The sequence below is a fragment of the Hyaena hyaena genome, unplaced genomic scaffold (assembly GCF_003009895.1).
Source record: "Hyaena hyaena isolate Hyena2069 unplaced genomic scaffold, ASM300989v1 scaffold_155, whole genome shotgun sequence".
Lineage (NCBI taxonomy): Eukaryota > Metazoa > Chordata > Mammalia > Carnivora > Hyaenidae > Hyaena > Hyaena hyaena.
The window spans coordinates 3,065,145-3,091,042 of record NW_024080787.1 but is presented as its reverse complement, the minus strand read 5'-3'; the positions used below and the strand labels follow the sequence as shown (position 1 = coordinate 3,091,042).

At 48.9% G+C, this 25,898-nt stretch overlaps 3 protein-coding genes and 1 long non-coding RNA gene across 9 annotated transcripts in view; 2 read left to right on the top strand and 2 right to left on the bottom strand.

Moving 5' to 3' along the window:
* Nucleotides 1-2,516: 2,516 nt before the first annotated feature.
* Nucleotides 2,517-6,972, bottom strand: LOC120236481. Its single transcript, XR_005529682.1, has 3 exons — nucleotides 6,925-6,972; nucleotides 3,154-3,470; nucleotides 2,517-2,969 (listed from the first exon to the last, which is right to left on the bottom strand). It is a non-coding gene; the product is annotated as an uncharacterized LOC120236481 (long non-coding RNA).
* Nucleotides 6,973-7,193: 221 nt separating this feature from the next.
* Nucleotides 7,194-13,996, top strand: ZNF263 (zinc finger protein 263). The gene is made up of 6 exons (XM_039239304.1): nucleotides 7,194-7,807; nucleotides 8,659-8,839; nucleotides 9,288-9,361; nucleotides 9,641-9,767; nucleotides 11,341-11,457; nucleotides 11,932-13,996. Exons 1-6 carry the CDS (start codon nucleotides 7,421-7,423, stop codon nucleotides 13,098-13,100), a joined length of 2,055 nt encoding a protein of 684 aa, XP_039095235.1. The 5' UTR covers nucleotides 7,194-7,420; the 3' UTR covers nucleotides 13,101-13,996.
* A 5,811-nt stretch (nucleotides 13,997-19,807) lies between these two features.
* TIGD7 (tigger transposable element derived 7) lies at nucleotides 19,808-25,286 on the bottom strand. Its single transcript, XM_039239312.1, has 2 exons — nucleotides 24,935-25,286; nucleotides 19,808-22,995 (listed from the first exon to the last, which is right to left on the bottom strand). Exon 2 carries the CDS (start codon nucleotides 21,615-21,617, stop codon nucleotides 19,971-19,973), a length of 1,647 nt encoding a protein of 548 aa, XP_039095243.1. The 5' UTR covers nucleotides 21,618-22,995; nucleotides 24,935-25,286; the 3' UTR covers nucleotides 19,808-19,970.
* A 51-nt stretch (nucleotides 25,287-25,337) lies between these two features.
* ZNF75A (zinc finger protein 75a) overlaps nucleotides 25,338-25,898 on the top strand; it is a 49,351-nt gene continuing 48,790 nt past the window's right edge. For all 6 annotated transcript variants that reach the window (XR_005529683.1, XM_039239311.1, XM_039239310.1 and 3 more), the window contains exon 1: nucleotides 25,338-25,455. The gene's annotated coding sequence lies outside the window, so the exon portion shown is untranslated. The remainder of the gene's footprint in view (nucleotides 25,456-25,898) is intronic.

Sequence of the window (25,898 nt, the reverse complement as noted above, 5' to 3'; positions counted from 1 at the left end):
TCTTAACAAGGGAAGAGGAAGTAAAAAAACCACAGGGAGGCAGAATGGGAAGCCACCCAAACTCCTCTACCTCACTTCCCCTTCACGTAAGCACCAAGGGTGCTTTCAAAGATCCAAAAATACTTGAGAGGTCCTAGACTACTTTTGTGTCCTATAAATAGAACCCTTGCTGTCTAGGGCCTTGGGGACACTTAACAAGCTTTATCAAATAAAAGTTTACAGGAAAACCTACATGAACTTTTAAAAGCAGAGTTGAATGAACCTCATTTTCCACAGGAATAAAGTTGGGGGGGAGAGAGAGAGAGATCAAGCACATGAGCAGAGCAGAGAGAGAGAGAAGGAGAGAATCCCAAGCAGGCTTCACATAATCAGTGCAGAGCCCTACGTGGGGCTAGATCTCACAAACCTTGAGATCATGACCTGAGGTGAAATCAAGACTCAGATGCTTATCCAGCTGAGCCACCCTGGCACCCCCTGAAATTTGTTTTAAGAGGAAAATTTTCTTGACCAGTTGACCAACTCTTGGCTTAAAGGGGAAGTAAAATAAAAACTGCAATGACAGTTTTGAAATGATCAATAAGCATGTTGTATATAAAAATTATGGGAAATAAAGCTGTACTTTGAGGTAAACTCATAGCCTTAAAATGCTTTTATCATTAAACAGAGATTAGAAATAAACTGATATTTATTGAAAGTTTAATTTGTTTATTTTTTAATGTTTATTTTTGAGAGAGAGATCGCGAAGGGGAGAAGGGCAGAGAGAGAGAGAGAGAGGGAGACAAAGAATCAGAAGGAGCCTCCAGGCTCCAGCCTCTGAGCTGTCAGCACAGAGCCTGATGTGAGAGAGAGAGAGAGAGAGAGAGAGGGAGACAAAGAATCAGAAGGAGCCTCCAGGCTCCAGCCTCTGAGCTGTCAGCACAGAGCCTGATGTGGGCCTTGAACCCACGAGCTGTGAGATCATGGTCTGAGCTGAAGTCGGATGCTTAACCAACTGAGCCAACCAGGCGCCCCTATTGAAAATTTAATTTGTATAGAAACTGCACTTAAAGATATTTTACTGAATCTTTGTAGTACTTATAAGGTGGGCACTGTGACTTGCCCTTATCTTTTCAAAATGCTCCAAAGTACGACTAGGCGTATCACCGTGATGGCCTAGGTTCTTAGTTTCTGGGAGTATTTGACACTTTTCTTGATTCAATGCTACAAACATTTATTAATGTTTATTACGCACATCGAACTTTAAGGGATGAAGAGATGAATAATTGATGTCCCCTACCCTATCAGACCCAGTCATGTGTGTGATGTTGATGTAGGTGTATCAGAAGAGCAGAAGACGACACAGGTCAGAGCATGATCGTAACTAAGCTCCCAGCTAAGGTCAGCTGTGTTTAGTGCTAAAAATAAGTTCCAAACAAAGTACCCCTGGAGCCCAGAAGAAAGTGATTCTCACTTGGGTTGAGGGCAGGAGTCAGCTGTTCAGGGCCTGTGTCACAAAGATCTTTAAAGCTTTGTTGGGGCACCTGGGTGGCTTAGTCGGTTAAGCGTCCGACTTTCGCTTAGGTCATGATCTCACGTTTCGTGGGTTCGAGCCCCGCGTCGGGCTCTGTGCTGACTGACAGCTCAGAGCCTGGAGCCTGTTTCAGTCTGTGACTCCCTGTCTCTCTGACCCTCCCCTGCTCACGCTGTCTCTCTCTCTCTCTCTCCTAGAAATAAATAAAACATTAAAAAAAAAATCTTTAAAGCTTTGTTGAGGAGTCTGTGCTTTATTATCAAGACAGTGGGGAAGCACTGGAGGAGGTGTGTGTGGGTAAAGACTTTTGTTGTTGTTGCTCTTTTGTTTTTCCCCTTGATAATAGTTTCTCATATGTGGAACTGCTTGATTAAAGAGGAGAAACAGGGGCACTTGGGTTGCTCAGTTGGCTAGGCATCCGACTCTTGATTTCAGCTCAGGTCATGATCAAACAGTTTGGGAGTCTGAGACCTGCAGCTGGCTCTGTGCTGACATCACCAATTCTTGGGATTTTCTCTCCATCCCTCTCGGCCTTTCCCCCATTCATGAGCTCTTGCTCTCTCTCTCAAAATAAGTAAATAAATTAAGAAAATAAATAAAGGGGAAAAACAGGGGCTCCTCAGTGGCTCAGTCAGTTAAGCGTCTGAGTTCAGATCTTGGAGTTCATGGGTTCAAGCCCTGTATCAGGCTCCACCTGGCAGTGCGGAGCCTGCTTGGGACTCTTTCTCCCTCTCTCTCTCTCTCTCTCTCTCTGCCCCTCCCCACTCGCTTGCTGTCTCAAAAATGAATAAATAAACTTTTTAAAAAATGAAGAGGAGAAACATTTTAAGATTCGTTAAAGTTTAACTATTTATTTTGAGAGAGAAAGAGAGCATGAGTGGGGGAGGGACAGAGACCACAGACCAGAAGTGGGAGAATCCCAAGCAGGCTCCACGCTTAGCATGGAACCTGACTCAAGGCTCAATCTCACGACTGCAAGACCATGACCTGAGCTGATACAAAGCACTTAACCGACTGAGCCACCCAGGTGCCCCAAAATTTTAAGATTCTTAAAACACACGTTCACATTGCTTTCCATAAAATGCAGTACATTCATGGGGTCCCTCCCCTGTTGGGAGATGTTAGTGTTCATAAAGGTCAAAGAAGGGAGCTTTGCCCACAGTGGGGGCACTGGTGAGGTTCTTTTCCTGAATGAGTCCCATGGTGCCCAGGGAATCTGATGTGGAGAGGTTCTTCCAGGTTGGAGTTCTCAGGGTTTTCTTCCTAGAGAGGGGTTGGATGCTCGGTAAGTTCTGTTGAGTCTTGGGATTTCCACATGGGCTTTCTAAAGGTTTATAGTCTTTTTTGTAAAGTAGACCCTTAGAGAGCATTCCCCTCTGAAGTCACAGTGATTGGATGTAGAGTTTCCAGTTTTCTTTCTGCTTTGAAGAAGCTTCATCTTCTCTCCTGATCTTAAAACCTGAGAGAAGACATGGAAGTTTAAAATGTCCCCGTGTCCCCAGGGGAAAGAAAGTGAGGGTGAGAAAAGGGTTTTATTAAGCCAGTAATGGGATAGAAAGTCCTAAATATATCTCCAAGCTTTTTACATCAATTAAGTCTGAAGCTTTCTTTTCTTTCTTCCCTTGAATCCAGTGAACACTTACCTCATCTTGAAGCCAAATCTTTGTTTCTTTCAAATTATGCAGTCCCTTCACCCATGGCTCTTCTCTGTGCTCCACTGGGAAGCTCAGGCCAGGCTTTGGTACTGGATATCCTGGCCACAAAACAGACTGGAAGCACGAGAGTTTGGCTGACCACTGATTGGGAGGGTGATTTCAGGGCCAGGTGGCCTCTCTGTATCCATTTCCTCAGTTAGGATGATTTCACCTAAAGCCTCTGTCAGCAGTATTTCAATATAAAAAAAAAAAAAAAATGAGGGGAAACTCCTTTTGTGCTCCGTTAAAGGCTATTGTCCTCCAGTCTGTGAACAAGGAGTGAATTAGTTCTGTGTTAAAATCAATGCACTAGGGGTGCCTGAATGGCTCAGTTGGTTAAGTAGCAGACTCTTGGTTTAGGCTCCGGTCATTATCTCATTGTTTGTGGGATTGAGCCCTGCATCTGGCTCTGTGCTGACAGCGCAGAGCCTGCTTGGGATTTTCTCTCTCTGCTCCTCCCCTACTCTCTCTCTCAAAATAAACAAACTTAAAAGAATCAATGTACTAAATTTTTAGTTTTACCGTATCTTTGAAAATTTTGATAAAAGAATTATCAAAGTTAGGACTGAAGTGTGATGTCAATCTTCCTAAAATTCTGAGTGTGTCAAAGCTGAGAAACATTTTCTTACTGAGTCCCAAGAGAGAAAAAGCGGTAAAAGTGGGAATGGGAACTGTGTCCTGGTTTCATTTAAGAGATTTTTCCAATGAAAATTGATATGTGAACTGGGTTGGCTGGTGACTGGCAATTGGTGTCTTTACACATTTCTTCTAGCTGAAGCCTAGAAGGGAGTTATCTTGAAGTTAACTGAAACAACTCTCTACCCGTGTTTCTGGCAGTGCTGAGACAGCTGGTGCCATCGTGCCCAGCTCCTTTCCCTGCTCCGTCCTAGCACTCCCTCCCTCGTTGAGAGCAGCTGTGGCGCGCACCCTCCTTCTGTGCCTTCCTCCCCTCCTCACCCTTGACAAAGTTTATTGCTTTGCAATAAAATGTGAATTGGTAAATAGTCATTTGAAAATGCTTAAATACTAACATTACCAAACAATATTAGCAAGTTAGTTTGGCTAATGTTAATCTGAAAAAAAAGGAAATTCTAGAACATTTTACCAAAATATAGGAAGTGGAGCAAAATGCCTTAACTTATATTCACAGAGAGAAGTGACCTATTTCAGAATACAAGGAAAATGCATTTCATATGAAATGCCATTTAAAGTCAGTGTTTTATGATTGGACTTCAAAGCTAAGAGTAAGATCAAAGAGTAATTTGGTATTCATAAAAGCAAACCCTGAGCCATAGATCACAGGAAAGCTCTAGTCCAGGAAAGTGGGATGAGACCAAAGCCAGGGAGAGTGGCAGATAGCAAGCAGAGGCTTAGGGTGGCAGAAGCCTGGAGGCCAGGGTACCCTCAGGTGAGAGGCAGGGAAAGAAGCATGTCAGACTGCCAGGAGCTGCTTATCTGTCTGCTCCCTCACCAACAGGCAGAGACTGGAAAGTCTTAACACTGGGTGCTTCATCAGATACCGGTTGGCAGACCACACACAGACAGCTGCCCCGCCTGAGTGCAAGGGAATCTAGAAGGCCTAAGGAAGGCCTGAAAGCAGCTCCAGAGGCAGAATCTACTGACCATGAGAGCTAAGACCAGGATTAGTAGGAGTTCTTTGTCTGAGATTCAAATGTGTCTTTGTAATAGTCAGGGAGCCACCTATAGCTGAGGACAAGAAAATAGAAGGAAGTAGAATCAGTAATGGTTACCAGAGGCACACTTACTTCCCTTAACTCACTTTTCACCGAAGACCTAAACTAGTTCTTTTCATCTTTTTGGAGGTTTTCAGAACTTGATGGAAGCCATGGATTTGCTTCCTAGAAAATACACATATACATGCAGTATTGCATAAAGTATCAAAAAGTTTAAAAGCTCTCCAAATCCATTTATGTGACCCTCTAGAACTGTGCTGGCCAATACAGTAGCCACTAGGTGGCACTTAGCAGCACGAGTGCATTTCAGCTGCATTTCAGCATCCCAGCAAGTTAAGTGTACAGTGCTGCTCTACAATTTCATGGAGTTAAGAACTCCTGCCCCAATGACCCCCTGCAGATCTACTGACCTGTGACCCCACTCCTAGTAACATACCAGCTATTTTCTATGTCTGAATATAGATACCTCAAAGAAACAGAATACTAACAGTAATTTTGAGTAACAGTCCATCTTGCTTCAAGTCCCCATTAGTAACCTAAATCTAGCAGATGATTCGTTCTTCCCATCTCAGGGTATGTGTAGTTTTGCAAACATTTTCGTGTTCCCATATCCTGCAATAAAAATCCAAGCGGCTTTTCTATGATATAGGGTGAGACTTCGGGAATTTACTGTGTATTAGTAACCGTTAATATTCACTGAGTTTATATTGCCAGGTACCGTTCTAAGCATCCTACACGTAGCTCATTTAATCCTCACTGAATATTATAAGGTGAAGATAGTGTTATCTCCTCAAAACAGATAAGGGAACTGAAGTTTGGTGGTCAGTGAGATTGAGTAACTTGTCTGAGATGAAGTAGTAAATGCCAGCGAAGTGATATTAGGTTAGAATCTGTAATCTCCTGAAATATGTGGAAAACATGAAAATGGCCTTAGAGGACTCTGAGGTCACATGTCTCAGCAAGGGGTTCTGAGAAGGGTTTCTGCGTGTGTGCTGAGGCTGCTGAGGTCACATTTGCCACAACAGCTATGGACCTCTTTCCCTCGAGCGGAACCAGAAAAAACACAAAATAGTCAGGACTCCCTCCACCCAGTCGTCCAAAGCCGGTCCTCACATCACCCTTTTTACTATTACGGCAGCCTGAACTTTAGCGACAGACTAGTTGTGCGACCCTGGACAAGGGCGTTAGCTGACATTCGGTGCCGTTATCTGTTCCATGGGGATGATAACAGCATCTATGTCCTACAGTTTTGAGTGCTGTGAGGCTCCAGCTCCATTAGGCAGGCGCTCAGTAAAAGGTTACTGGTTTTCACGATTCACTCCTGCGACGCTCTTATCTCCGGAGCCCACGGGCCCGACTGTCGCTAGAGGTAAGGGAGGAGCTGAGCCGACTCCCCGGGTTTCCTTCCGTTCCCCGCTCGCAGGGAGGTTCACAAGCTTCATTACAAGACCTAGGAAGGAGCTGAATAACAATTCTGCCCTCGCAGAAGTGGACTATAAGCAGCACGTCCTGGGTCCCCAGGAGCCCTCGGGGACGTCCAGCCTCCAGGAGCTGGACCCTGACGGGGCAAGGGACTGCAGAGTGCTCCCAGCCCCACGGCCCCAGCAGCGTGCCGGAAGCACCGCCGCAGCGCGTGGCTCCCCGCCCTTCCTCCCGGCACCTGTCTCGGCGCAGGCGCGGGCCGCACAACAGACTACAACTCCCGGCAAACCCCTCGGCGACGAGGACCCGGGCTGGTTCGCCGCTTCCCGCCCTCCTTTCCGGCGCAGAGAAGCGGCGGAGAGGACCCTGGCTTCCGTGCTTCCGAGGGCTCAGGGACCGAGGGGCTCTCCCCTGCAGCTCCGAGTAACCAGAGCAAGTGGGGACTGCCTTTAAACCCGTTGTGACCGGGACAGTGATTTTCAAGCTTGTTTGAGGGGGAAGAGCTTGTTAACAATTTGGATTGTTTGGTCCTGCCCGACACTGACGCGCTGGATTTCGCGTGATTCGGGGTTTTCACTTTAGTAAGCTTTCTGGGAATTCTGACCAGGTAGTCGGCCGGTCCCGCCCGCCTTAGGCTTGTTTTCCTCTAAACTTAGCTGCCCCGCCTCTCGTCTCCAATTGGGCTGTCGCTCATCCCGTCCCCTCAGACAACTCTTCCTCTCTGGTTGGTCGGCGGTGAGTCTGTGGCGACACCTGACCCAATAGGCACTAGAATTCGCAGATCGTGATCCGGAAGTTGGTCCCGAGCCTGCGCCGTTGGCTGCGGACGCCTAACGCGCGCTGGGACTTCCGGCGTGAAGCCGAGCTCCTAGGCTTGTGCGAGCGGGAGAGGAGTGTACAAGCGCGGCGTCCGGGTCCTGCCCTGGGGAGGTTTGGCCGGTTCCTGGACAGGGGGGCGGCGCGACGGCGCCCGTGATCGACTGAGGCCAAGGCACCGTAGCCGGCTGCGCCCGGGCTGGGGCTGGGCTCCGTGGGGCCCGCGGAGCCTTCTTGGGCGGGTGCACTGGTTTCGGGGCCAGGGTGCCCCGGGGGGCCTGAGGATGGCGTCGGGCCCGAGCTCCCAAGACCGGGAAGGGCTCCTGATAGTGAAACTGGAGGAGGACTGCGCCTGGAGCCAGGAGCTGCCGCCGCCAGATCCAGGGCCCAGCCCTGAGGCCTCCCACTTACGCTTCAGAAGGTTCCGCTTCCAAGAGGCCGCTGGGCCCCGGGAAGCCCTCAGCCGGCTCCAGGAGCTTTGCCATGAGTGGCTCCGGCCTGAAATGCGCACCAAGGAGCAAATCCTGGAGCTACTGGTCCTGGAGCAGTTCCTGACCATCCTGCCCCAGGAGATCCAGAGCAGGGTGCAGGAGCTGCATCCGGAGAGCGGCGAGGAAGCGGTCACCCTTGTGGAGAGCATGCAGCGAGAGCTCGGGAGGCTGAGGCTACAGGTGAGAGAAAGAGCTGTTGTATCTGCGGTTCGTTTGGCCCCGAGGACTGGGACATCGCGGCGGCCCTGTTCTCCATCCCTATTTACTTGGCCCCCTGAGTAGACTTCACACGGGCAAGAGGTCTTTTTATAGTTTAGTAGGAAGACTCGTTCTCCAGGTTCCTCTGAAGACTGCCCTATTTCCGCATGGAGGCACGGGTTCTGCACCAGTGTGACCCCGGAGTTAATTCTCAGGGTTCAAATCCTCACTCTGCTCCGTAGTAGTTTTGAGACTTTGGGAAAATTACTTAATTTCTTTAGGCTTCAGATTTGCCACTTAGTAAAGCGAGAATGAGAAAATATCTTCCTAGGGTTGTTTTGAGAGTTGCGGGTAGAGCATCATGCAGTTTTCATTACACTGCTGGCTAATGGTGCTTAACGGCCTTTAGCTGTTGTTAGGTTAGACTCAGCAGTCTGGTCTCCTCTGCGGAGCTAGGTAGGGTTAACTGTAGATTTAGAAAAATAGTTTGGCACTGAGGCTCTGAAGGCGTTTGTGCCCCCCGGGGTCACTCAAGTTTAATTTATCCTGGAGTGAGGAATGGAAGCCTGTAGATAAAATTGGGGCGGGGATTGGGGGGGCGGGCGGTCAGAGCTTTGTGGGAAGGTGTGCACAAGGAGCGGACATTCTCCTCTCCAATTTTTCCAATACACATGGGATCAGAAGAGCTTTAAGTATAAACCATCCTTCTTTCTTGCTGGATCCAAAGGGATCGTTGGTGGTTCTCTGCTGAAGGCTTGCCCTCAGAATTCTGTATTAATTTCCCTCCCTATCGGGCCCTGTTATGATGATGAGTGATGTGGGTTGGTTCCCAGGTCACAAACCATAGGCGGGGAACAGAAGTGCTTTTGGAGGAGCCTTTGCCTCTGGAAACAGCACGAGAGTCACCGAGCTTCAAGCTGGAGCCAATGGAGACTGAGCGAAGCCCTGGCCCCAGGCTGCAGGAGCTGCTAGGCCCCAGCCCCAAAAGGGACCCCCAGGCTGTAAAGGAGAGGGGTGAGGAACAGTTGGCTGGGGGGAGGGAGGAGGGGCGTCGGGTTGCCCCCTGACACCAGCAGGTGGAGTACCACTGCCTAGGTGAGGGAATTTCTGGTCTCCGGGTTTGTGGAGTGAAAGACCTAAAGTGGTGGCTTGGGTTCTGTTGGAGATGGGAGGAGGGAGGGGGATCTTTAAGTAAACCCTTGTGGATGCAGAACAGAGACATTTAGAGCTTTGAATCATTGAGGACTTGAGTGCTGCAGGCCAGCAGGGAAGGTGACTGGTGTTCTTTACCCGCACCCTGCCATTCCGGATGTCGCTTTATTATGCCTCTGTTGCCTTCTTTTGCTCATTGTTCAATCCTGAGCAGAGACTGGGTGTTGGGGAATGGATACCGTGTTGGAATAATCCTTGGGTTCCCAAGAATTACAAATGCCATTCTCACCATGATTTCTGTCACCTTCAGCATTGTCTGCTCCCTGGCTTTCTCTCTTTCCTGCTGAAGGAAACATGGAAGACAAGGAAATGACCGGGCCCCAGGTGATGTGGAAGTTCTCATTGTCTCCCCCAGCACCCCTCCCCCCAGTTGTTCTTGTGGGGACAGGGTCTTTTGCTCTTGGAGAGGATCCTTTCGCCCTCGCCATGTGCAGCCTCCCCGCCTTCTTTATTTATTTCCTCCACACCTCACTTGTGGGCCTGGCACCCTTCTCCCCCATGAAATGTGTCCTTGGCACCCTGGGTTTTGCCCCTGTAACTCATGATTCTGCTTGAATTGTTCTTGGTGCCTCAGGGGCTAAAGGAGATCTTGTGCTGTTTCAGTTGCCTGAGAGCTTAGAGGACGTGGCTATGTACATCTCCCAGGAGGAGTGGGGGCATCAGGATCCTAGTAAGAGGGCCCTCTCCAGGGACACGGTGCAGGAGAGTTATGAGAATGTGGACTCACTGGGTAAGGACTTCTTTTCCAGGGATGAAGACTGAGCTGTTACTGACCAGGGGCCTGTCCCTTCGCCACTCACCTCCTGGACTTAAGTTCTGAGTTTTGCTAGAAGACCTCCCTTTTTCTAAAGCACCCTGGATGAGGATCCATTAAATATCTGCCATTTGGCACAGTTGGCAAACTTAACGGCCCCCAGCTGCCAGAGCCGAAGGCAGGGAGTGTCAGTTTTAATGGACTTCCCAGGGCAGAACAAATCAAATCCACTGACAGCCTCCTCCCCACCCCACCCCCATCACACACACTCTCTGTTCAGCCTCCCCCACCCCCCCCCCATTGCACACATTCTCCATTCTTGATGCCTTGCAATTTTGAGATGCTTATTCTTTTGGTCTCACTCCTATTTTCTATGCTTCATTAGTACTTCTAGGCCCTTCTCCAACTTTCAGGGGGCACTGGGATCAACATTCCAGCTTAGCAGCTATCCCAGCCCTTAAAAATTCAGGAACGGGGGGAAGGCCTTTGGGGAATTTGAACCCCCCCCCCCCCACGTATACATACACACACACACACACACACACACACACACACACACATATATACTTATATACGTAATGGGATAAATAAATTAAGATGAATCTATGTGTTGAACTGTTACGCAGAGATTAAAAATGATGCCTATGAAATGTGACAAAAAACTGATGGTTGGATTTGGGTAGAGAGTGTACAGACATATAATTCCTTCAACTTGGGATGTAGGAAAATTCTTACAATAAAAAGCTGTGGGAAGTCTTAAATAACATAAAACAATTCTGTGTACGTTATGACTATAGCCATACTGACACATGGTAGAAAAGAGTCACACATGCTTTGTTTTCATACATCCCTTGTTTGTAAAGAGAGGCACAGTTATCAGCTCCCTTGCACTAATTGCATAGAGGTAACCGCTGGGTTTGGTTCCCTTCACTGGGACCTTCTCCAGGCTCTCCATCACTGCCCTAAGCTGAGCCTGGCTCTCACTGAGTGCTACGTACGAAGACAAGTTTGGATCATCAGTTCTTGGAAGTAAACTGTTTTAAAGTGCATGTTTTCCAGGATTGGTGTGAGGTTTTAGGTTTAGCATTGCACAGGAAGGGCGCTCCTGGGTTTTAACCTCCGGGTTGTCTGAGAGCCCCAGATTTCTTTTTGATTGTCCATCACATTATATTTTATCCTGGAGATGTCTAGTGCATTGTAGTTCAAGCTTATATTTATCTGTGAGAGTCTGGGCTCTTTTATAATATAAACTAATTCATCAAAAACTGATCATTCTAATTATGTTTGGTTGTTTTAATTACAAAAGTGTATATCCTTATTGCAGAATATCCCAAGTACTGCAAAAGTGTAAAAAGAAAACCATAGTCTCTCTTCTCCAATTTCTTTTTCTAGAGGCAACCACTGGGAACAGTTTAGTGTACTGTCAGACTTATTTATTGTGCCGTCTGTGGATATGTCCACTAAGCACAGGGGACAAGATTATCTTTGTTTCTTTTGCCTGGTAGAGGAGAGTGGTGACATAGACCTCTCTTTCTTTCATTGTGAACAGAGTCTCAGGTTCCCAGTCAGGAGGCCCTAAATACCCAGGTGGAACAAGGAGGAAAGCCATGGGACCCCAGTGTTCAGACTTGCAAGGAAGGCCTGAGTCCCAGAGGCCCAGCTCCAGGTAAGAAGGAATGAAGATGAGTAGCTTGCCCAGCTACACTCCCACTGTTGGGAGGGAAGCCTTTAAGGACTGGGGTGGAGGGTTAGCCCATCACCGCTGCCAGGAAGATGCAGTGCTTCCCGTGTGCCCACTTCCATCCCAGGGTGCAGGATGTAAGGGGCATTCACTCCTGGGGTCCACCCTAGTCCCAGCCCTGCCCCACCCCACCCATTTCCACAGGGCAGAAGCCAGAGGCTCAGTTGTAGAGGGAGTTGGGGGCCTGTACGCGCGAATTCAGCACTGCTCTGAGCTCTGGTGCCTTTGCGATGGCCCATCTCTCCTCTCTAGGGTACTCTGCCTACATGGGGAAAATGGGAAACTGAGATAGAACCAGCATTTCTGGACTTCTGCCCTACAGGGAGTAGCAGATACATGGGATTTCCTTTTGTCTTGTGTAGGAATAATGTAGGGGTTTGGTTTCTCTTGCTCTGCCAGGAGAAGAGAAGTTTGAGAACCAGGAAGAAAGTGCTCAATCCATTTCCCCCGAGAGCATCCACCCACAGGCACTGCTGCCTGGCCAGGCCAGAGGGGAGGTACCCTGGAGTCCTGAGCAGGGAAGGCGTCGGGACAGGGCAGAAGGGCGTTGGGAGCCTCCTCGAGAGGAAGGGATGGAGCCGTCCTTAGTGGGGGCCACAAGTTGCAGAGAACAGGGGCGGCCAAAGGAATTGCAGCCGAAGAAGCTCCACTTATGTCCCTTGTGTGGCAAAAATTTCTCTAACAACTCGAACCTAATTAGGCACCAGAGAATACATGCAGCAGAGAGACTGTGTGTGGGTGTGGAGTGTGGCGAAATCTTTGGTGGGAACCCACACTTTCTGTCACTACACAGAGCACACTTGGGAGAGGAGGCCCATAAGTGCCTGGAATGTGGAAAGAGCTTCAGTCAAAATACCCACCTGACACGCCATCAGCGTACCCACACCGGGGAGAAACCCTATCAATGTAACGTATGCGGAAAAAGCTTCTCTTGCAACTCAAACCTTCACAGGCACCAGAGGACACACACGGGCGAGAAGCCCTACAAGTGCCCCGAGTGTGGGGAGATCTTTGCTCATAGTTCCAACCTCCTTAGGCACCAGAGGATTCACACAGGAGAGAGACCTTATAAGTGTGCTGAGTGTGGGAAAAGTTTCTCTCGCAGTTCACACCTTGTCATACATGAAAGAACTCACGAGAAAGAGAGGCTTTACCCCTTCTCTGAGTGTGGGGACGCAGTGAGTGGCAGCACCCTCTTTCTTACCAATCATGGAACCCACAAGGCAGAGAAAAAACTCTTTGAATGTCTGACTTGTGGGAAAAGCTTCCGGCAGGGCATGCACCTCACCAGACATCAGAGAACACACACGGGGGAGAAGCCGTATAAGTGTAACCTTTGCGGGGAAAACTTCTCTCATAGATCCAACTTAATCAGGCACCAGAGAATTCACACGGGAGAGAAACCCTATACCTGTCATGAGTGTGGAGACAGTTTTTCTCACAGCTCCAATCGCATTCGTCATCTGAGAACCCATACAGGAGAGAGACCCTATAAATGTTCTGAATGTGGAGAGAGCTTTTCTCGGAGTTCACGCCTTATGAGTCACCAGAGAACTCACACGGGATAGAAGCAACGGCATTTCTTTCTAGCCCATATAAGGTTGCACACTCAGAGGGTCCTGTTAACAGCGGGAATTCTTTGCCAATTCCCCAGCCGACCAAATCATCTGTTTTTACGGTAATTACCATAAAGAGGAACAAGGTGGGGGTCACTGTGAGGGAGGTGCAGCGGCAGCAAAGGATTAGCATAGAACTAGAACAGAATTCTGTCTGAACTATTGAGGGTGTCAAGTCTGAGGCGACCTGCTCAGGACAGAGTTCTCTGTGAAGTCTCTTGTTGCAGGGTACACTGACTGCCTTGGTATACTTAGGCGGGTTGTGGTTTGGGTGCCTTACCGGGTCCATTGTCCGTCCCAGCAGCTGTGGGGGTCCATGTGACTTTCCAGTACTGCTTCCTCACTTGGAATGTTCAGCAGGGGCATTTGGGTTCCTGGGGCCCTTGGGACCAAAGAAGGGCAGAGCGTTCTGGGAAACCAGCTCATGGCAACGGAAGACTGGTTGGTGAGTTGCAGCTCCCCTGAAAGCCCTGGCTGGGAAGCCAGTCTGGGGCTGCCACCACAGCGCCTCTCTGATGGGAGGGCTCATGCCCAGGCCACGCATGTAAATGTCATCTCAGACCAAGAGGAACCAGAGACCTGAGGGAAGTAGTAAGATGGAGTTCGCAGTTCCGCACAGGTATTGGCAGAGGAAGCCAGACTGTGAATTCGCTTACGCTGGCAGAGGTGAAGACTGAATCCCTGCTCTGTCCGAGAAAGAAACAGAGCTCTGGAGTCTTCACGGGGTTCTGTGAAAGATGGTTCCCTGGGCGGCTTTGCAAGTGTGGATTCTGGGGAAACTAGGGATCATGCTTTTCCTTGTTGAAAATATGTTTGGATGGTAATAAATATCTTCAGGAAATACGAAAGTGTCTGACTTTTCATTGAGGACCTTTCGTCTTGGCCTCCAGTGTTGGTTTGTCTCCTCTCTGCTTTGGCTAGAGGACCTGCTTTTTCTGTCTTCCTGGGTCCATCAAGAAGGTTCTGATGAGGTTGGCCGAGGACAGCTGAGGTGGGGTGTGGCCCTGGCCAGCTCCAGTGAGGACTGCTTTGTGGTAACAAAGGGTCAAGCCTGGTGGCAGTTGGGGTCATGTTGTCATAAGGGCCTTCTAGGTTTCTTTTCTGTGGGGGACAGCAGTAAAATTGTCTTTGACTCTTTGTTGAGAGTGTTTACTTTTTTGTGACGAAGCTGAAGGAAAATCTGGCTCTCCAGAGACAGCATGTCTTCCCCATGGAGGGAAGATAAGGGGAGGGCAAATCTTTTTAGGGGAAAGCATTCTGTTTTAGAATGGGGAATTCTAGGAATGTGTTATCGTAAGAAAGAGGTAGAATACCAGAAGTATTCGAGGAGTAGGAAATTCTAATGCCAGGAAAACCTCTCAGGATGTGGCCCGGGAGGAAGACAGCTAACTGCTCTGGGAGAGAAAGATGGAACGTTACCTGGCAACTGGCTATCAGATTTATCGATTTTAAGTGAGGGACGCAACCCTGCCTACCCCTTCCCCCCATTTCCTTACCAGCCTTATCTCAGCCCTGCCTCAATGTAGTAGGAGTTTTTCTGTGGTTTTCTGAGATAATTTTTTTAAATTTTAGTTTCTTATTTCTCTTCCTTTCTCCACAAGAGGCCAGGGGTAGTGCAGGGGTTGAGGGGCAGGGGAGAGTATGAAGATTTGAGAGCTTAATTTAGGACCATTTTAAGAGCCGGACAGGGCTGATTGGCTGCTGATGCCAAGAAATGGGTGGGTGATGTCAGGTTGATGTTACTGATCACTCTGGTTAAGACTGCAACTGGGGTGCCTGGGTGGCCGAGTCGGTTAAGCGACCAACTTGTGATTTCCAGTCGGATCATGATCCCAGAGCCAAGGGGTTGTGGAGCCTGCTTAAAGTTCTCTCCCTGTCCCTCTGCCCCTCCCCCATGTGTGCACACAGTACACTCTCTTAAAAGAAAAAAAAAAAGTGCAATTTACGTGGATTGTAAGTCTCGGGAGAATGGAGAGCACCCCTCCCTTCTACCCCTCTCCCCCATAATATCATCCATGAAGATCTTCTGACGTGGCCCACCTGCTCTTGTGCCTACTGGGAGCACTGCAGCTTCAGGCTAGAGCAGTGACGGCCCACAGGAATTCGCTCCTGGCACTAAAAAGATTTTCCGATTGGAAAAGTCCCAAGTCCCAGCCTCCAGGCTAGCTCCCCTTCCAGCACACTCACAAACAGCTGTTCTTGTCTGTTTTAATGAAATGATCTCACAGAATATTGCATGTAAAACATACAGCTCTGTATCTGGCACATAGAAAGTATTTGTTTATTCGTGTCATCTGTGGGCAGATAATACTGGCAAGACTGCCTTTCTTCTAAGCCACCTACCACTGCTACCAACCTAAGGCCACACTGGTAGAAATTTCACGGAGCGGTCTGTTAACTGCTAGGCAGGACTGATGAGTTCTTTCCTTTGTCGTATCACAGAGCAGGTCAGAGTCCTTAGCGCAGGCTCCCATGAGTCACTGCAAGGGCTGTGTGTGCTTTTTACATTCATACTTTTATGTTGCACACACATTTTACGTTTATACTCTAACCCACTAGTCCTTGAAAAAGAAACCAGAACAATCTCCAAACTGGCTCTTAGGATCATGGAAGACTGACACCGGGGAGTAAAGACCCTTGCTTTCTCAGCCCACATGGATACGAACTAGACCTGGGAGATATGTACTGACCCTGAGCAATAGTCACAGTCCTTGTAGCAAAGGTAGCACAGAAGACCAGCAGAAGGGCTCCTGGATGGTGGATTGTAACACATTTAAGCACTGTGACAAAGCCTGGCAGAGGCAGATGAAGAGCAGCAAGGCCAGAGGTGCCTGGGTGGTTCAGTCTCTTGATTCCAGCTTAGGTCGTGATTCTAGAGTTGTGGGATCGAGCTCCACATCAGGCACTGTTCTGAGCATGGAGCCTGCTGAAGAGTCTCTCCCTTTGCCCTGCTCATGCGCACACGCTCTCTTGTGTGCTCACTCTTAAAAAAAAAAGAAGAAAACAGCAGGCCAGATATCACTGAGGACAAAGCTTTTAAGGACAGAGACAGGAAACAGTTAAACTCTAAACTTTTTTTTTCCCAGAAAAACATGTCAGAAATCACTAAGAATTTTTCTTGCAGTAAGGAAATTTATGGGTCGCAATGTCATAATCTGAACTTCCAGGTTTTGTACTCCCAGCCCTTTTAAGAAGAGTTTACTATAGGAACCATTACACTGTCAACTGATGGAATTTTGGAAAGTGCAAAATTCCCTCTGCTTTAACACTTCTAATTTTTGTAAATGTTTCACAAGCATTTGAAACAGCTAAGTCTTGTAAAAACTTACTAATGTGTGCTACAGGAAACAAAGTAGCAAATTTGTTACCACTAGGAGACTTAACTTTTTTGGGTGTCAGGAGTTCAAAAATGGAAAGATGAATGAAAGCAAAAGTGCATTCATTACAAATAATATTAGTGCATTTATCCTTTTAGCATTCAATCTAGCTTGCAAACGCTTCTAGGTTAAAAATTGACTTCCATTCTTGAAAGGGAGACTGATAATTCTGTCTGATGTGTATTTTTTACCCAGAGGAGCTATGTGCTTGCTGCCTAATGTATGCAGTTAGGAGGCAGTGGGAATGGTCTAGGTAAACTCAACAATGACAAAATGGTTGATTAAAAAAATCCCTCAGACCACCAAAAAATTCAGGCAAATCTTGCAGTTAATATCCTCAATTTATCAATGAAATGTCCCAGAAGCTATAGTCAGAAATCAAAACTGGTAACACACCAGCATCCAAACCTGCCCCAGGTCAGATTTCCGCAGGCAAAAAAGGGAAGGGGAAGAAAATGGTAAATTTCTCAAATGCTCGGGTATGTTTTTGGACACAATGTGGGGTCGTGTTTGCCTCTCCATCGCCGCTTGCCCTCCAGGCAGGAAAGCCTGCTAGAACCTGCGTGTGAGTCCCTACGTCGAAGGTGAGCTGCGCTGGAGGGGACTCCCTCTCTCCTAGGAGGGGTCCAGCTCGAGTTTAGGAAGACTGCCCCTGCAGTTTCTCGGAGGAGCTCTAATCCGGAAAACAGGACTTCCGGAAGCAAAGATTTAAGTCCCTTCCTAGGCTTGGGCAAAGCTCGGCGTGACGCGCCTCGGAGAAGGGACGCGGAGCCCCTGGAGCTTCCCGCCGGAGTGGTCCCGCCGAGGACGGCTCCCGCGCGGGCCCAGGGAGTGTCAAGTTCTGTCGGGGCGGGCGCTAGGCGGCCGCGTCCCGACAGACCTTTCCTCACCCTGCGCCCAAGCTCTGCGGCCGCCCGCGCTCCCGGCCCTGGGGACCCGTGCCCACGCCCCGGAGGCAGCGGGCGCGCGCCGCTCCAGCTCGCCCGCGGCGGCCCCGCGGCGGCTCCAGGCCGCGCCTCCCCTCGGCCCCACCCCCTTCGCCCCGGCCGCTCTGGCCCGCCCGCCGACACTCGGTGGCGGCTCCTGGCTGGGCGCCTCTCAAGGGTCCGCTCTCCTCCCGCAGCTCGCCTCGGTCCCCGCAGTCCTGACCGCCGGGCGGCTGCGCGGGGCCCGCGTCTCCCCCGCAGGCCGGCTCCCCGTCGCGGCCGCTCCCCTCGGTCTCGGCTCCCAGGGCTGCGCCGGGTCAAGTGGCCTCAGGGTTTGCATCGGCCTCCTCCCCAGCGGGCGCCCGCGGCGCTACCGCACTCCCCGGAGCCTCCCGGGTCCTTCAGGTGTGCGTGCGCCTACCCCGGACCCAGGGCGGGGCGGCTCCCGCGTGGTGCAGCAGCGGGGCGACCGCAGACCTGGGTGCTGTGGCCGCGGGGAAAGGGGGAGGTTCAGGCGCCGGGAAGGACGGACCTGCCGGCTGCCGTGAAGTGAGGGGTCTTTGCTTAAATGCGTTGGGAACCCCCGCGAAGGGCCTTAAGCAGTGTAGACGCCTCACTTGTGTCAGTTCGCACGCCCTGGCTACTGGGTGGAAACGGATGGGGACGGGGCAAGAAACGAGGGCTGAGAGACTAGAGACGGGTGCATTTGTCCAGGAACGGGGTGATGGCAGCCTGGACCGGGACACGAACAGCGGAGAGGGAGAAGTGGAGACAAAAGGTAAGCCATTTAGGACGTAGAACCGACTTCTTGTGTGCCCAGAAGTAAGTCTAAAATCATAGGATGACCCCGAAGGGCACTGAAAATCTGCTCCGGACTTGTCTTTCCTGATCTTCTCTGCCAGCTGCTCCTACAGCAATCGTCCAGGGACCTTGCAGCTTCCAGGGAGATTCACTCTCACATCGAAGAGCCTGAGCTCATGCTACCCTTTGCCGGGACTGCCCTTCCACTACCCTCACTAAACTTTACGTATTTGTTTTTTTTTAATTTATTTTTAATTTTGTTAACGTTTTATTTATTTCTGAGAGAGACAGAGACAGCGTGAGCAGGGGAGGGTCAGAGAGAGAGGGAGACACAGAATCTGAAACAGGCCCTAGGCTCTGAGCACAGAGCCTGACGCGGGGCTCGAACCCACGAACGGAGAGATCATGACCTGAGCCCAAGTCGGACGCTTAACCGACTGAGCCACCCAGGCGCCCCCATATTTATTTATTTTTAAATGTTTATTCATTTTTGAGACAGCGCGAGTGGGGAAGGAGCAGAGAGAGAGTGAGGGAGACACCGAATCTGAAACAGGCTCCAGGCTCTGAGCTGTCAGCACAGAGCCCAACGTGGGGGTGAGTGGGGGCAGAACTCTGTAGTCATGGATTGTGGCCTGAGCTGGAATCCGAGGCTTAACCCAGAGTCACCCAGGCGCCCCTGCCCTCTATAAACTCATCTATAAACTCAGTCCAGCTCATCAGTGACACTTCTGACTCTCAGATGCTTCCCCTGCTACCTAAGCACTCACAAAGCCCTCCCCATACTCGGCTTAGCTCTTAAACATCCAAAGGTGGTGTGTTCCTATTTTCTTTCTAATTCAGGTCTAAATGCCCAATACCAGGCTTGGTACATAGGATGGAAAGGCAATGTGAAGTTTCCAGAATCAGTGACTGCTTTTTAAGGGGGTGTGAGTGCCGGTCACTTATTCTGGAAATTTATCACCCATGGGGAAGGGGTGTTTGATGCAATGACTTATATTTAAAGGAACTGGAAAGCTGTATAGTAAGCTCACCAGACCTTCTCATGAACTTCCTCCAGTCTGTTCTACCCCAGGCTTAAAACAAATAATAAGGTATTATTAATGCATACGCTTAAAGTATGATCAGACAAAAAGATACAAAATTGTATTTACAATGTAATGTGCCTATTTTTTTAAATATATAAAATATACCAAAGGGTTAAACTATCATTGGTTGATAGAATTTGGGTGCTTTTCATCTTTTTAATATATATCTTCTATAATCAGTTAGTTCCACAGTAAGAGAGAGGAAAATACTAAATAGGTGGTACAGATTTAAGAAAGCAGAGCATGTCACACCATTAAACTAAAAACCAAATCTATTTTTATCTTTTTTCCTTTTTCATCTTTTTAAAAATAACTAGAAATAGCCTATAGCTTCTTTGTTATATGTGCTGAATGAGACAGAATGTCATGTTTTCCCACATTCATTCCACATTAGATAATATGAGACCAATAAACTCCTTATTATTTCAGATCCTTGTTTAAAATAGAAGCAAAAATGGACTAACGAATACTTTTATACTTGAAAGAAACAAATTTATTTTTAAAGTATGTTTTAGAAACTATATATATAATGGGCATTGCTATGTCAAAATGAGGTCAGTTAATAGAAACAATGACGATTCACAATTCTACCTCATATATATATAACTACAGAACTCTCTTTAAACACAAAATCTAATTACTAGAGGTTGAAGGCATATTGAAGGAATCCTTGCTAATACAAGGTCTAGGTTTCAAAAAGCTACCAATTCTAGAATGGATTCTACTCTGGAACTGCTTCTTTATTATTTCTTGTTGCATCTCTTTCAGTGGGAAATGGAACCTTTGAAACTCAGGTGTGACATCAACAAAGTCAAGTAGGAAGTCCAGACTCTCTCTTACAGCAGATAACTTCAATTCAGCAGTCTGATCTTCAGCTCCTCCTCCTTTCTGAATAATTTCCTTTGTAATTCCCCTTTTTGGTTTTGGGGGGTTGCCCTTCTTTTCATCATCCCCATTTAACCATACCCTATCATCAGCCAGTGTGGTTTCCAACTCGCCACATTTCTCAACGATTTCTCTATAATCTCCATCTTCTAAGCCTTGAAGATCATATTCAGGTTCCTTTTTGTAAAGAAGATTTTCCCATGCATTCACTATGGTTATTTGTTTTACTTCATCCCAACTCCTTGCCCAGTTAAAAATTGCACTTTTTATGTTGTAGATTTTAATCTTGGAAACTCCTTTTTCTCCTTTATCTTGCTCATCATCACTTTCTTCAAAAATTACAAGACTCTCTTCAAGTTGCTTCCACCTATAAAGTCGTTTGCAGCTCAAGATCACACCTTGATTCATTGGCTGAATTAAGGTTGAAGTGTTATGGGGAAAGAACATACACTTTATTCGGCCATCCTCACTGGTCAGTGATTCAGTGGAAAGGTGAACTGGAGAGCTGTCTAGAAGTAACAAAGCCCTGACATCCTCTTCATGGACTCTTAAAACATTAAGTTGAAAATGCCTGACCTCAGGAACAAAGTTTTGAAAGAACCAGTCTGAGAACAATTCTCTGGTGAACCAAACATCTTTACTCGGTTTATATATCACAGGTAATGTACTTGTGTCCTCTTTCACACTTTTGGGCAGCTTTGATTTTCCAATAATGATTGACTTTAACTTATGAGTTCCATCTGCATTTGCACATAAAAGAGCAGACAACCGTTCTTTGTTTATTTTCCTTCCAGGCAAGCAGATCTCTTTTCTGCTTGCGTGAATGTTTTCCGGCATTGCCTTCCAAAAGAGGTCAGTCTCATCCTCACTGTACAGCTGAGCTAAACTCAGTTTCTCCTCTTTGATAAGCATGTAGAGTTTTTGTCGAAATGGCTCAACATTTTCGGAAGCTGCACTTAGGACTTGTTCCCCACATATTTTTCGATTCCCAATTGCATGCCTATTTCGAAATCTAAAAAGCCAACCAGTGCTAGCTTTAAAGTCTGTGCGCCCAAAACACTGTGCAAACCTCTCTGCGGCAGCCTGAAGCTCCACACCTCTAACAGGGACGCCAGCTGAGCGTTTCTGTTGGTACCACATGTAGACTGCGTCATCCACATCACCATATTTGGCTCCTGTGGTCCTCTTTCTCTTCTCAGCCCCTGCTAACGGCATGTCCTGCTTCAGTACAAAGTCCAAAATCAATTTCTTATTCTTTTTAATGTCATAAAATGTTGATTTGCTGATCCCAAATTCATCCATTACACTTTTCAGAGATCGTCCGGCTTCAATCCTACTGAGAACCTTCATTTTCTCCTCCAAATTCAATGTTGTATATTTCCCTCTTTTATTCATACTGAATTTGATTTCAAACAGCCCAACAGGAGGAAAAAAGGGAAAAACCTTACAACTGGAAAAAATGAAAAGCAAAACAAAACACTAGCTCAAAACCCCCAAAGGCACAGGCATTTGTACAGAGGGGTAATGGGCTGAAAGGGATAAAGGCTCATGATTGAGGTGCTAGTCTAGAGATGAAGGTCTTATGAACACCACTGTCAAAGCCCTATCTAGCTGCTGCTCCTGCAACATGTTCTCAGAATGACCATGATCAGTTCTCAGAGCCCCACCCTCCTCCTTTCTTCATAGATACAGCAGCACCATCAGGAGTAACAGGAGTACCTGAATACTCTCCCTAACTCAACACAGGAAGAGACAGCAGAAAGAGAGGCCAGATGTGGCCACAAGAACAGACCCTGGTGAGAGAAGTCTACGTAAAAGGTGGTGCTTGAGAATGGCGTGTGCAAACCTCAGAGGCAAAGACAGAGTAATCTTGTGTAGCAGAGATGCAGTGTGGCTTCCCCCCTTCCAAAACGACCTGACTTTACCTCACTGCCAGAAAAGAAAACGGTGTTCATGTTGCTCTGTGAGTAGTGTTCTCTGGACAGCAGTCCATCCACCTGGATAGACTCCAAGCTATCCTGACCCTGGGATGTTGGAGAACTGGTATTCCTGAACAGCTGCAGAGTATCTTCAGGCGAACGTGAAAGTTACTAGGTCCCGTCGTCCATGTGAAGAAATCCAATATTTATTACATTCAACACAGCATTCTCAGAGACTGAGTTTTAACTTCTTCTGTTTACCAAGGTAATCTGTAAGTATGTAAAAACCAGTTGGTGGCACTTTTCCACTCTCAGAGCATCTTCCTTGTGTACCTCTGGTATACTCACAAGTTTGGTTCTTCAATGAAGCTTTTCCATTTTCAGAATTCTTAAGTTTCAGAATCCTGGCGTTTCTTAGAGATCAATCCGAAAATGTTGAAAATATCATAGTTAAAAATTTTTAAAAAGATTTGACTTTTCATGTTTTTCTAGATATATATTAGGGTGTTTAGTAACAGATTTTTTTTTTTTTTACATTTGAGACTTCGTTTGATTTCTCTTTACTGTAGATTTTGCTTAATTTGAACTAATACTCACTTTCCCCCCTGCTTGAAGAAATTTAAAATGTTTCTCTACTGGTGTTTCTGATCAACTGTTTCCTGTAATTCCTTATGCTGCCAAATTCTTCAGCAGCTCTGTGACCTCAGATATTCCTTGCAGGTCCTTCTGAGGATGCCCAGTGCCATTTCATGTCCTTATAAATGTCCTACTCTAGGTTAATTTCATTGTTTTCATTCCAGATATACACACTGACGGGAAGTAACAAAAACTGCCACTTTTATCCATTTCATGTGCTATGAAGAAAGAAAAGCACGTCAGAGAAATGGGAAAAATGATTTGTGTTTCAGTTAATTTTCCTCTCCTATATGGCACAGCCTAACTGGCTTTCATTCATTCCTCAATTACAAACAAGTATCACAAGCTTTTCATCTAGAAACCCAGGAGAGTCCAGGCCACTATTTTTCTTCTAACATTTGTTGCTAGAAATGACAACTGGTTTGTGCAGCACTAAGAGGATCATGAGAGAATATGACTGTTAATGGTGTGGAGGCCAGTGCAGACTAAGATCAAGCAACTTTCTAAAAGGCAGCTATAACTATGGGAATTATTCATGGATAGCTATTATACATGGAAAGAGAAAAAAAAAGAGAGAATTGTTAGCCAACAGCAGTATTATTACCTCCAGCCAGTCACCCAGCAAAACCATTCAGCCCACTACGGCAGTTGCTTGGTATCTCAGAATAGAGTTTATGTATTTGCTGTCATCGCTGCCCATTCATCATTTTTCAAGTGGTGCACTAACAGGGGAATGTGATTTCAGAAAAAAACTCTCAGGGGACTTTAGTCAGCTCCACAGCAAGAGTAGGCACTTCCACCTCAGACTCCAAACTACGAAAATCATTACTGGTCCTCATTCACTATTCACCAGTTTGTGCCTTGTTTCCATTTTGTGCTTCACAGGGTCTCTTTCCCTACTTTTCTCCCCGGCTTCCCCAACCAACTCCATACCATGCAACGGCATGAATCATGCCCACTAGCACTATGCAACGGCACCACCAGAAGAACTTCATTTATTCACTTTAATAAGTTCCAATTATATGGTCAGCCTTGGGCCTGATGGGGAGGATCTCAATACTAAGAGCAGTGTAGTCCACTGGGCCAGGAAGGTTAGGAAGAATAATGCTTTTGAGGAAACCTAAGTCCTAACCAGACTCATTTTCCAAGGACGTGAATCTGCTCTGAAACATATTCCAATGACTTAGGCAGATGCTTTCTCTTACCTCCCGTGTTTCATCCTTTTCTCTCACACAAAAAGGATCAGAGAGCAACTCACCGTTCCAGCTAAAAGCAACACTAACATAATGGCCTGGAACTGAGCTCCCATTTTCGTTCCCACCTTAATCTTCCTTCCAGATGAACTGCCCTGGAAAGAAGCTCCCTCAGAAGGCCTCCGCGGATGCTCCAGGAGTCACTTGATTAATGCAATCTCACCACTCCCACGCAAAGCACTCCGTGACAGGTCCACAAGAACTTTGCTAACCCAAGTCTCCTCCAAACGTAGCCTGGTCACACTCAGTGAGAAAGTACTGCCGATCTTCTCACACCCCAATCTTTTCCCCAGCTCTCAAGGCTTTGCTGTCACCTTTCCCTCTGCGCGGATGTGGCCCCACTCCCTGGGCGGGGCAGATCCCTCAAGGTCTTTTACCATTTCCCCAACCACAGGTCAGCTTTCACCTCCTTGGAATCCCGCAGCTCTCAGCTCAGGGCTCCCCTCGCCCCAGCGCGTGTAACTAGCGATGGTCGCGAAAGCGCCTCAGTCCTTTGGCCAGACTCCCTGCATCAAAGACCATGCCCTGCGGACTCTACTACCACTGGCTGCACAGAGCGGGCCTAGTAAGTAACCCGTTGCCTGGTGAAGGCTGACACTAGAGGAACGCCGACGGTGAGCAGACGGGGACACCTCGGAACGCTGCGATCCTGAAAAGTGGGATTCACGACCTACGAACTCTGTGGAACGAATGCCCATCTGACCCAGGCAACCAGAGGCAACGGGGGTGCCCATCCCTCAGGGAACATGCCCTGGCGGACAGGGCAGGAGCCAGGACCGCAGCGGCCCTAAATCCGAGCCTAGGGGCTCTCGCCCGTCACCTGTGGGGGCCAGGCCGAGCCGCGCCTCCATGTCCCTGTCAAGGACAACTACAAACGGATCTCGTTTCACAGGCTGAAACCTACCTCACGAGGAAAACGTAATCGTCGTGGGGGACGCGCGGCCCAGAAAAGGGACGAGCCCTCTGGGGGCCGCCGATCGTGACCGGGACGGACGCCCCGGGAAGCCCGAGGGCCCCGCGCGCGCAGGGGTGGCCACCCTCGCCCGACGGGACCGCGGGGCACCGGGCGACGCCGGGTGCGCAGCGCCTCCCGGAGCGGGGACGCGAGGCGGCGACAGCCGCTCGCCGAGCCGTGCGAAGGCCCCTCTAGGCCGCGGCGGGCCGGGACACTCGGTAGCATTAACTCTTTCCCGCCACCAGGACTGTACCGGGCGGACGGCCGCTTCCTTGCGCGAGGCCGGAGGCTGCGGCGCGGCTGCTCGGAGCCCCTCCCCCGGAAGCGCGTCACGCCGCTTCCGGCCGGAGCGCGGTGTCGGATGGGCCCCAGGCGGCGACAGGGGGCCTGAGGGCCTGTGCTGAGTCCCGGCCTGTGCCTCGCGGGGGCCCGCCTCTGAGCGGCGCGGGGCGCAGGGCGGGGACCTGCAGGTGAGCCCGTGGCAGGGGCAGCGTCTGGACCGGAGCTCCCGAGGGACACGGGCCGCTGCGCGCCGGGCGGGGGCGAGACAGCCATTGTCTGAGGGCGGCGGGAGCCTGACGGCGGGCCCGTCTCGGGGAGTTCCGCCGTCCGGCTCTAAAGGCCACCTCACCTATGCGAAGTCGGCGCCGGCGACCAACGCGGTCCCGGCGGTCGCGGGCTCTCCAGCCCGGCGTCTAGAAGCGGGGCGGGCGCACAGCCGGCTTTCCCGCCTTGCTGGCCGGTGTTACCGGGCGCCGGGGACCCGGGCGGTGCAGCTTCGGAGACGGCGACTTCGGGTGCCGAGCTTGGAAGCGTCCCCGTGCCTGCCGAGCACGCTGGGCAGCCGGGAGCCGGCCACTGGGGAGTACCGTGGCATCCGGGGCGGGTTTGGGTGCCGTTCCCGGGGCATCGC

Bases quoted from the DNA above. Each gene is read 5' to 3' on its own strand.
- ZNF263 (XM_039239304.1), top strand. From the start codon at position 7,421: ATGGCGTCGGGCCCGAGCTCCCAAGACCGGGAAGGGCTCCTGATAGTG. The intron at 7,808-8,658 runs GTGAGAGAAAGA...GTTGGTTCCCAG, and splicing joins TCGGGAGGCTGAGGCTACAG to GTCACAAACCATAGGCGGGG. The intron at 11,458-11,931 runs GTAAGAAGGAAT...TTGCTCTGCCAG, and splicing joins TCCCAGAGGCCCAGCTCCAG to GAGAAGAGAAGTTTGAGAAC.
- TIGD7 (XM_039239312.1), bottom strand. From the start codon at position 21,617: ATGAATAAAAGAGGGAAATATACAACATTGAATTTGGAGGAGAAAATG.